The 10,405-nt window shown below is 61.4% G+C and overlaps 2 protein-coding genes across 2 annotated transcripts; both read right to left on the bottom strand.

Annotated features, from left to right (window-relative positions):
• On the bottom strand, positions 1-4,447 carry CTSS (cathepsin S). The gene is made up of 8 exons (XM_084276554.1): positions 4,405-4,447; positions 3,590-3,788; positions 3,249-3,371; positions 2,636-2,785; positions 2,337-2,561; positions 1,220-1,385; positions 910-1,012; positions 1-517 (listed from the first exon to the last, which is right to left on the bottom strand). The coding sequence occupies exons 2-8, from the start codon at positions 3,713-3,715 to the stop codon at positions 418-420; spliced, it is 993 nt and encodes a 330-aa protein (XP_084132680.1). The 5' UTR covers positions 3,716-3,788; positions 4,405-4,447; the 3' UTR covers positions 1-417.
• Positions 4,448-6,617: 2,170 nt separating this feature from the next.
• Positions 6,618-9,666, bottom strand: CTSK (cathepsin K). The gene is made up of 8 exons (XM_084276553.1): positions 9,136-9,666; positions 8,475-8,601; positions 8,215-8,337; positions 7,958-8,113; positions 7,650-7,868; positions 7,410-7,575; positions 7,178-7,283; positions 6,618-7,088 (listed from the first exon to the last, which is right to left on the bottom strand). The coding sequence occupies exons 1-8, from the start codon at positions 9,138-9,140 to the stop codon at positions 6,989-6,991; spliced, it is 1,002 nt and encodes a 333-aa protein (XP_084132679.1). The 5' UTR covers positions 9,141-9,666; the 3' UTR covers positions 6,618-6,988.
• Between the last annotated feature and the right edge of the window lie 739 nt (positions 9,667-10,405).

Raw genomic sequence — 10,405 nt, 5'->3', positions numbered from 1 at the left:
TCGGGTCAGTGACCTTTTTATTTTTTCAAAGAACTTCTGCAATTCTGTGAGCATCAGGCAGAGACGAAGTGATTACCTGTGTCAGCACAGCAGCGCTCAGCGCTGGGCCAGAGAGAGAGGAAAGCAGGGGTTTGGTTAGAACCCTACGTGACCTCTGTGGTAACAGCAGGGATTGCAATTTTACTCTGGAAAAAAAAACCCCACACACAAACATTCCCCCCAAATAGAAGTCGCTAGGTGCCTGTAAATCCCATGTCAAAGGACTCCTTCCCAGCCCGTAGCACAGGCTGAGCTCCCAGGAGGATGCTGCCCACAGAGCTGGATAATGGTTCTCAGAGTCAGTAGGTCCACGCACAGGTCGTGCCAGTGCCTTTTGAGGAGGCCTGGGGGGGTTCCTCTCTGCAGCACAGGGCCTGTCTATATGAGCGGGTAGGAGGCGTAGCTGGCGATGCCGCAGTGGTTGGCGTGGTTTCGGGACATGCGGATGTAGCCCTCGTCACCAAAACTCAGGCCCCAGCTTTTGGGACAGGAAAGAGACAGACACAAGAGGAATTAGACTGGGTTTTCTGGGAGCGGAGCGGCTTCCTGGGAGCTCTGATCCCATAGAGAGATATGACAACGTAAAGGGAACTTGAGGTGGGTGGGAGTGTATTTTAAGCGCGTTTAAAGTTCCTTCCCACTGCTGGCGTGACGGGAAGGGGCTTGGACATGGCTGGGCATGAATCCTTAGGGAACATTTTGAGGGCCAATCCCAATTTCCAACTGCAGAACACCCCCCCCCCATTGCTACTGATCTCCCTCTGGAGGATGCCAGGCTGGGCAGCCAGAGGTTCCCTGGGGGAAGCTGGTCCCTGTGGATGGTGAGCAGGGTGGTAGGAGGGGCTCGGTAGTGCCCGGTCGTGCCGTTACCTGTTTTTCACAAGCCAATAATCCTTATTATCCAGGGTGCCATAGCCAACCACCAGCACTCCATGATTCACCTCCTGAGAGCACCGGGGGTCATCGTACACACCTGATGCCAAGGAGTTGAAGATGTTACCAGCCTGTGACATCCCAGTTTGGACCCTGAGCCAAACCCCTCACTCGTATCCTGGTCCCAGGTGCTGTCACACTGACGCCCTCCCCCAGGAACTGTGCCCCCACCTCACCAAACCCCACCGAATCCCACAAGCTTCACGTGCAGAAGGACCCAGGAGATGCCCGAGGTAAAAGGACGTACCTGACCTGTACAAGAAGAAGGTGGGCTGGGTGGCGTCGATAGCGACGGAGACCGGCCCGACGTTGGCCACCGCGTCCTTCAGGGCTGCCTCGTCGGCGTACGGGAGCTCCACGTACTTGGAGCACGTGGCAGCTCGCGTGGAGGTGTTGTATTGACACGTCCCGTTCTGGTGGGAGCCAGGGGGAGGTGAGGAAAGGAGCGGGAGGAGCTGCTAGGAATGCCTCAGGGCTTCCAGGCCTACCCTTCCCCCCAGCCCCGCTCCTCTGTGCTGCCCCGTTCTTCCCTCTTTCCTGTACCCCGGATTACAGAGAGGGTGGGGAGGGCCTGAGACCACCTCGTCCATCCTGCTTCCCCGCGTCCCGCACAGCCAAACACGTCAGCAGAGGCCTCTGCCTCTTCTAGAAGCCTCTGCCACTTCCCTAGAGACACTTCCTCACCCTTCCCGCCTGAAGACTCACGTTCAACCTACTTTATTGTGTTGTGAGCTGAGCCCTGGGCTCCTTTCTCCCTCTGGACACAGGGAGCAGCATCTCCTGCCCTAGTGTGTGTTTGGAGACTCACAGGCCACTTCTCTGCCTCGGGCTGAGCTGCTGTTGCTGTGGCCTGTTGCCCTACACCATGTTTGCCAGACACCAGGTCATTTCAGGCCACCAAGACCCACAGCACCAGGATCTTTATGAGCTCAGGGCACTCAATTGCTACAGGCAGCTTTAAAAAACCCACTAAAGCCACATGAACACCCATCACCAGAACCCTTCTGCCCCCCTGGAATGGTAGAACTGTCGATCCCCCCTTTCTCAAGCACGGAGCTGAGCAGAGGGCCCAGCACTCCTGCCCCATTTTTCCCTTCCCTGTTGCCCAATAATTTACGTAGGACAGAAACAAACACGCAGAAATCCTGACTCCCTGTCTGGTCATTCCCCTGCGGGAGGGAAAGAGAAGTCTAAAGGTGCCTTCGCTGGGTGTGAAAGAATCATCAGCAAAGGCTGGGGAGATGCTGTGAGACTGGAGGAACCCAGAGGGAGGGAGATGGGTGGGAGAGCAGAAGGGGCAGAGTGGAACGAGCGGCCACGTGTTCCCCATCAGGATCCACATGAGGTCTGGGGCTGGTGCCTACCTGGGCTTTGTAGGGGTAGGACTCATCCGAGTCGATCCCCTGGTTGTCGATGATGTACTGGAAAGCGCTGGTCATGAACCCCCCGCTGCAGCCTTTGTTCCCGTACATCATGGAGCAGTCAACGAGGTTCTGGGCGCTCAGGGACACCAGCTTCCCCGTCTTCAGCTTCACCTGGGCTTCCAGGGCCCCCACGGCGCTGAAGGCCCAGCACGACCCGCAGGCGCCCTGCAAAAGCCCCCAGGGATGATCAGACCGAGCTCAGGGCCCAGATGTCAGGGGGCACAGAGAGAGCTTCTCACCTGGTTCTTCACATTTGTCACACATCCCTTCTCCCTCCAGTCCACTGTGTCTGGGGCTTTGCTGCCGGGCTGCGGCCGGTGCGCCGAGGTCCGGTTTGGCCGAGGGACAGCGTTCAGCCCGGTTAACAGGGCTGCCACTTCCTCACTGGTCTGGTGGGAAAAGAAAACACCGGCTGATGATGTCTTTGCCTGTGGTAAATGCTGCTCTGGGAGTACTGGAGTTGGAGGTCAGCGGGGTTGGGGAGCCCTGGGATCTTTATCTTGTGTTTTAATTTCTATCCCTTCATCAAAAAGGGCAAGAAAAGGAAAAAGGAGAAGTGAACTCTGGCACTGGCAGTCCCAGAAACCAGTGTTTCATCAAGCAGCACAGCAGCCATGGGATACTGGTGAGGGGTGGTTGGCCAACACGTATAATGACCAGTGCCGAGGCCGCACGGCGCCGGGGAGAGGTTTCCTCACACCAGGTTTCCTCACCCCAGAGCCCATGGGACAGGCTGAGGAAGGTTCCTTGGGAGTTTTTCCACTGGGAACCCACTTACAGCCCTGGTTGAATCGACCTCATGGGTAACTGGAGACAACCACAAGCCCCTCGCAGCAGGCGGCCGGCACCTACCATGTCTCCCAGGTGGTTCATGCCCAGCTGGTAGGAGTGCAGCCCCAGGGAGTGCTCCAGGTTATGCAGCGTCACGAGGCGCAGGTTCCTCTCCCAGGTCACACGCCGTTCCCCTTCCTCGAGCTGAAACAGCCCATGCCCCGTGACACGCAGCAACGGCCCCGCAGCCATTTCACCCCCTTTCGTCCCACAAAAGGCTGCTGGGAGTCCCTGCCCGGCCTCCCCCAGGAGCCAGCAGCGCTTCCAAGCGCTCTCAGCTCATCCCCTTGCCACCCGGCACAGCGGACGGTCACACCAGCGTGGCACCCGCCGTGCCGGTGTCCCTCCGAAGCCGCCCTTACCTCGTGGCGATATTCCTTGCCATAGGTTTTCTTCCAGAGCTGCCAGTGCCAGTCCAGTGTGGGGTCGGGCTGTCCCAGTGCTGCCACAGCCGTGGCCAGGAAGGCGATGGAGACCAGCAGCTTCATCCCGCTCGGCTGGGACCGGGGAGTCGGAGCACTCTGGGAGCTGAGGGCTCGGAGCCGGAGCCGTGCTTGACCCCTTAGTGACAAATCCGGTTTGGTAAGGGAGACAGATGGGTGATGACATCCCAGACCTGGACTCCCTGGCATGCCCTTGGTGGGGTTTCCACACCAGGTGATGCCAGCAGCTCCTGTCCTGCCTGCCCAGATGAACACCCCGCAGCAGTGCTTCCTGCCCCACTGCAGACCCCCAACCCTGAAATCCTCCAAATCCCCAAATCCCAGACTTGGAAACTTCCCTTGGGCAGAGAAACCTGCTGGACCCAACCCCTGCCCAGTGGGGACACCGACACACAGGGACACATCCAGACACGCGCCTGGGCTCACAGTTCCACCCTGGCTGGGCGACCCTCCCCAGAGGAGCTTTACGCATCGCCCAGTCCCGCTGCCACCCTGACAAACCTGTTGCTTTCAGCACCTCAACAGCCAAAAATTCAAGATCCTCTTTTCATCCAGCAGCTCCTGGGGACGGGTGGCTCCATACAGCCACCCAGAGGGGCCTTTTTGGGGAGGAGGGGGGACACTCAAACTAAAATGGAGCCGGAGTCGCTAGAAAAACATCGTTCCTTCGGTTTTACTTCCTCAAAACTCAGCCTGGGCAGGAAGGTGTCAGAATACAAAAGCCCCCAACGTACCTGGAACAGCTTTATCCAGCGATGGGGGTCTGGTGCCTCCGGGTGCAGGGTCAGGGAGTACCAGGGACAAACCCTGTGTGTCCCCACGAGCAGGACACGCAGACCCTCGGGCACAGGGACCGGCAGCTGAGAGACAAATCACGAGCCAGGAAATGAGGAAATGCTCTGATTTCGTTTTCACTTATCTGGAAGCCCAGCTGCTTCTGCTGCCTGTGAGCCAGGGGGCTGTTCCAAGCGGGACCCTCGGTGCCACCAGAAGGTGACAGCAGCCAAGAGCTTCCAGACACCCCAGAAGTCGGTGGTGAAGATCTCGGGGTGGTTTCTGCAGCCGTGGGGCCAGGGGAAGGGTCACCCCCCTCCATGGGCTTTGTGTGATTTGGTGTTAAGCTGAGGGACGGGGATGAGGTCAGGGATGGAGTTTTGCTACTGGTTTGAACTGGGCCACCCTGAGCTCCCATCCCCTCTGCGCCCCAACCAGAGCAAAGCTGAAAACATGAACCCAGTTGATTCCCTTTCCCTTGGGAAGCACCGGTGGGAAGAGGGGGGTTACGTACCGTCAGGGGCCGGGGCCTCAGCACCGGGCTGCAGGACACGTGGGACACGGCAGCCAGGCTGAAAAACCACCCAGGGAAGCCCTCAGCTGCCTGGGCACCATCTCCAGCCCCGTCCCAGGGCTCCTCCAGCTCCCACAGTCACAGAGGGAGCCTTTTCCACCCCCACAGAGCACCGAGGGACAGGGAAGGGGCTGCGAGGAGGGCTCTGCAGAGAGAGGAAGAGGAAGGGGGACGGATCTGAGGAGCTCTGAAGCTGGGGCTGAGTCATTGTCTCAGAAGCTGCCGGATGCGAGAGCAGCACCCGGCGCCTGCGTGACCCATGCTGACACTGTGACCCACGTTGCCACCATCACCCTGGGGCAGGGGGATGGAACCCACCACACCCCCTGCCCCACGTCGGGGGGATTCCCAAAGGAGGGAAGGTCGGAGAGGAGCTGGAGGCCGTCAGGAGCGACAGGGTGAGCGGTGGCACCTCAAGAGCCCATCCCAAACGCAGAGAACTCCACGAGCCCTGGGGCTCAGCACCCTTCCTGCCCTTCCTCACCACCCAGACACAACCCCGGTCACCAAAACTTGTGCCTGGACTCCTGGAAGCAGCAGCTCTTGGTGTAGCTGCCTCCTGTACCACCCCATACCCTCCATTCTTCCTCTCCCCACCCCTTTTTTTTTGGGTTCTTTTTATTTTTCAGCTCGTGACCTTGCCTGGGAGTAGCCAAATTCACATAGTTTGGCCAAAAACCGCTGAGCCTCCTGACTGCTTCCCTGCCAGATTCTGCTGATGCCAACTCTTCTGTAGGGGAAGCAGAGGAAAATCACTGATTTTCTGCACACTGGGGTTAAAACCACCAAGGAAACACCAGATAAAGGTGAAGGGGGCAGTTTTGTTAAGTTAAAACCGCAGAGATGAGACAGAGATGGGAACTGGTGGGGTTTAGCCCAGCCCTGAGGATGAAGAGGCTTCGCTTCCCCGGGCTGCCTGTGGTTGGGTGTTTTGTTTTCGGAGCAGATAACGGTGTTTGGAGGCTGAACGGGGCTTTGCTGATGTCACAGGTCCCGTGCTGCCCTCAGAGCTGCATCTGCCTGGGCAGCACTCTGGTTTCCCCACCCTGCAGCTTCCAGCAACCACAGAGTTTCCCCACAGAGCAGAAATCTGGGGGGTTTTGTGAGGACTCAGGCAGGAGCGTTTTGGGCTCACAGGACCCTTCACTCCACTGTTGGGACGGAACCAAACCCTGAACACCCCTAAACAAGCCAACGGACACCACAAAGCACCCTTCACCCCCCATCACCCCCCAGCCCCTTCGCCTTGGTGAGTGGGGGAAAAAGAAACTTGTAAGTGTCTGAATTTTGGGGGTTTTGCCTGAATTTTAAGGCAAAGGTCACCTCCCCATCCCAGTAGAGTCGCCCTGAGCTCAGCTGCAGCTGTTTCTCTTTCCTGAGCTGAAAGGAGCACTTGGGTTTGGGTTTCAGGGGTGACAGAAGCCCGGCAGCACCTTCTCTCCCTCCTTCACCCATGTGGGGAAAGGGAAGGACTTGTCCCCCATCCCATCCCATCCCATCCCATCCCATCCCATCCCATCCCATCCCATCCCATCCCATCCCATCCCATCCCATCCCATGATGGGGATACCCAGCAAACCAGCCCCGGCGCTTCTTCCCAAGGGTGTTTATTTTACAAATGAAGTGGGGTCTGTTCCCTGCAGCCCCACAGGGGTCCCGACCGTGCCCCCCACGGGGACATTCCACCTGTGTGGGAGTTCCCTGGGCATCCACATCCCCGAGGCAGAGGCCGGTGTGACCGGCACCGAGTGCCCGTGGCCGCGGGTCGGCCGAGCCCGGCACCGCAAAGAGAGTCCTTGGAAAACAAAGCTTGGGGGGGGTGCTCACAGCCCCATTCACCTGCAGCCTGGCAGGGGGCTCATGGAGAGGTGGAAACCCCCCCAGGAATGACATCAGATCGGGAGCCAAGAGGCTGAATTTGACCAGAGGGAAGCAGAGGGCGACCGGCCGCAGCCCCGCGCCGGCAGCGCTCACATCTTGGGGAAGCTGGCGAGGTTGGCGATGCCGCAGGCGTTGTTCATGTTGCGCGCCAGGAGGACGTAGCCCTTGTTGCCCCACTCCTCACCCCAGCTGCAGGGGGAAAGGCAGCACCTGAGCCACGGGCAGAGCTGCCAGCAGAGCCCAGCCCGGGGAGAAGCGGCCTGGCCACCCTGCCCTACCTGTTCTTGATGATCCAGTGCTTGGTGCCCTTCTGCGAGCCGTAGCCCACCGCCAGCACCGCGTGGTTGATGTTCTCGGCGTTGCAGCTCTCGTCGTAGTACACACCTGGGGTACAGGGGGCGGACAGTCACACTTGGGATAAACCCCCTGACCGTGCCTCAGGTTCCTCAAGCTGCCCTGCAGCTGGGGGGCACCAGAGCAGGGTGGGGGTCCCCCCTCACAGCCCCTCACCGCGGCTGTAGAACTGGAAGGAGGGCAGGCTGGCGTCGATGCCCACGGAGATGGGTCCGATCCTGGCCACAGCCCTCTTCAAGGCCTTCTCGTTCCCTTTGGGGATCTCCCGGTACCCGCGGCACTTGGCTGCCTTCCCGGTGGGGTTGTACATGCAGCTCTCATCCTGCAGCAGGGTCAGGACCAGGTGAGGGGAGAGCACAGAGACCTCCCTCCCTCCCTCACCTCAAGCCCCCAGACCTGCCCGACGTAGGGGTAGGCATCCTCGGAGTCGATGCCGCGGTTCTGCCGCACGTACTCGAAGGCGTTGGTCATGTAGCCGCCGCCGCAGCCGTCGTTGTTGGCCACACAATCCACCAGGTTCTGGGGGCTGAGGGCGAGGAGCTTCCCCGTCTTCCTCTTCAGCTGCCCCTCCAGTGCGCCCACCGAGCTGAAGGCCCAGCACGAGCCACACTGGCCCTGCAGGGACCGATGGGTGACACTGGGTGACACCGGGTGACACCGGGCTGCCGCCCCGCTCTGGGGCACCCCGGGAGCGCAGCACTCACCTGGTTCTTCACAGGGGTCACGTAGCCCTTCCTGCGCCAGTCCACAGCAGCTGGGGTCCTCTCAGTCCAGTCGGGGACGTAGAGCGTCTCGTTGGGACGGGAGTGGCCGTGGGGCACCCTCAGCCCCGTCATCATCCTCACCACCTCCTCGCTGGTCTGGGGAGGGAGCCCGAGGGTGGGTGGGCGCAGAGGGCAGCACCCAAGGCGCTCGCTGCCCCCCTCTCTGCGGGCCCCTGGCTGCCCCCCCAGCCCCTCACCATGTCTCCCAGGTGGTTCATGGCCAGCTCGAAGCTGTGGGCGCCCAGCGCGTGCTCCAGGTTGTGGGTGTTGATGTACTTGAGGTTCTTCTCCCAGATCCGCCGCCGCGCCGCCTCGTCCGCCTGCCCCAGGGGGGGGGAGACAGCGCTGGGGGGAGGCTCCTGCCCATGTCTCCCCCCTTCCCTACCACAGGGACACCCCCAGCATGGCCAGGAGGGACCCCAGCCCCCCATCCCCACCCCCCCAGGCCCTGCCGTACCGCGCCGTTGTACTGCTTGCCGTAGGTTTTCTTCCACAGGTCCCACTGGGCGTCCAGCTCCCGCTCGGGGGGCAGCTGGGCCACTGTCATGGGGGCCAGCAGGGCCAGCAGCGTGGGCCACCACATCCTGGAGAGAGGGGACAGAGAAGGAGCTGGGAGGGCTGGGTGGGGGACGGGACCCTGCACCCCCATCCCTTGGACAGCCCAGCAGCCTCTGCCCAGGGCTGGGTCCCGCCGCGGTGACGTGCCGGCATCACATGAGCGGGACAGATGGTTCCCATTAGGGCCACTGGTGCCTTCCCCACAGCCCCAGCCGTGCAGAACAGAGGTTTTGGGGTGCCCAGAGCAAGGGGCACAGGCCTGGGGGGGGTCCCAGGCATCCTGTCCCCTCCCTTGCTCCACCCGCTTGCCCCCAGCATCCACTTTCTTACCAGAACCCCCGGGCAGACGCTGTCCTCAGCCTGCAGCCCACTAGATGCTACCTGCCTCAGTTTCCCTTTTTGTGTCTCTGTGAGGCCCAGTGCTGCCACATGGGACCCCATTTCTGCCCCACATCCACTGGTGTCTATTTCCTGGGGGGGGGGGCTAAAGCCCCCTGACTGCCCCAGTGCTGCCTTGCTGGGTCTCCTGTCCCCCCCAGCCCCCCTCCCCTGCCACTTACCCCATCGTGGTGCTGTTGGGAGGCCGATGCAGCCGGGAGCGGGATGGGGGGGCCTGTGGCCGTGGCTCTTTTATGCTGCCGGATTGAGGAAGTGAAGAGGCAGCTGGAAACTTTTGGCAGTCGCTCGGGTCTGCACCGGGCTGGAGGGGGAGGAGAGGGGGGGGACGCAGCAGCAGCTCCCTCCCAGCTTCACGTGATGCTGCGGGGCTGAGTCAGCCCCAGTTCGGGGCCTGTGGCTCTGGCTCCCACCCTGGGGTACCCCCCGGGCAGGGGGCTGCTGGCTCCCCCCAGCTCGGGGACATGGGGCCCATGTTCATCCCACTGACCCCAGGGATGGGGGGCTGGATGCAGCTTCCAGTGGTGGCACCAAATCTCTTGCACTGCCCCAGGGTCCCAGCATCATGTGAGGGCATCGCGCCCCTGGCCCAGACACACTGCGCTGGGGCCTTCATCATCATCCTCCTCCCCAAGGCATGGGCACGAGGATTGGGGGTCCTGGGATACGTGCTCAGGGGATGGAGCAGAAGCCAGGCTGGGCTGGGGGCTGGAGCTGGCTCTGCACCCCCTCAGCACAGGGGTCCTGGGGGAAGGGGCCCCCCAAGCGTGAGCTCACCCTGCCCCAGCTGGGAGGGGGTGACTCAGCCGCCCTGCACACGGGGCCCTGACTCGGCCACACATGACCGAGCGCTGAGGCCACCGGCACAGGGACCGAGCCAGGGGACATGAGGATTTTGGGGGCTGCCCCCCACCCCTCCAGCCCCACAACAACCCCCTGCCCCGAGGAGGGGGTGGTCCTGGCCCCCCCCCAAATGCTGGTTCCATGACATAATCCCCCTCACACTGAAAACCACTGGAGTTCTCACGTGGGGAGGGGAAGGGGGGAACTGTTTCCCAACAGATTCCCCATGTTCCAGCTGCTCCTGCTGGTTCCTCTGCCCCTGGGACAGACAAATCCTGTGGTGCCAAGAGATTCCAGGAAGGCTGAGGCTCTGGGGCTGGTACAGGAGCCTGGGGGGGCTGGATCCCAGACCAGAGGCTCTCACCACCCTGCAGGTAAAGGTGGAAGCGAATCTGGAGGTGAGAAGGAACCTTCCCTTTGCCATCAAAGGCAGGAGGAAGCTCTGGGGGTCTCCATGAACCCTCCCCACACCCCTCAAGATCTGTGGGGTGCAGCCTCAAAACTGCTCCCAGCGCAGCTGCAGCACCCAGAGCCCTCAGCCCAGTGTGACCTAGGGGAAGGGACCTCCCAGCACCCCCAGCACCCCACAAG

Source organism: Gallinula chloropus, assembly GCF_964237585.1.
Source record: "Gallinula chloropus genome assembly, chromosome: 29".
NCBI classification, from domain to species: domain Eukaryota; kingdom Metazoa; phylum Chordata; class Aves; order Gruiformes; family Rallidae; genus Gallinula; species Gallinula chloropus.
This window is presented reverse-complemented; position numbering and strand designations above follow the sequence as displayed.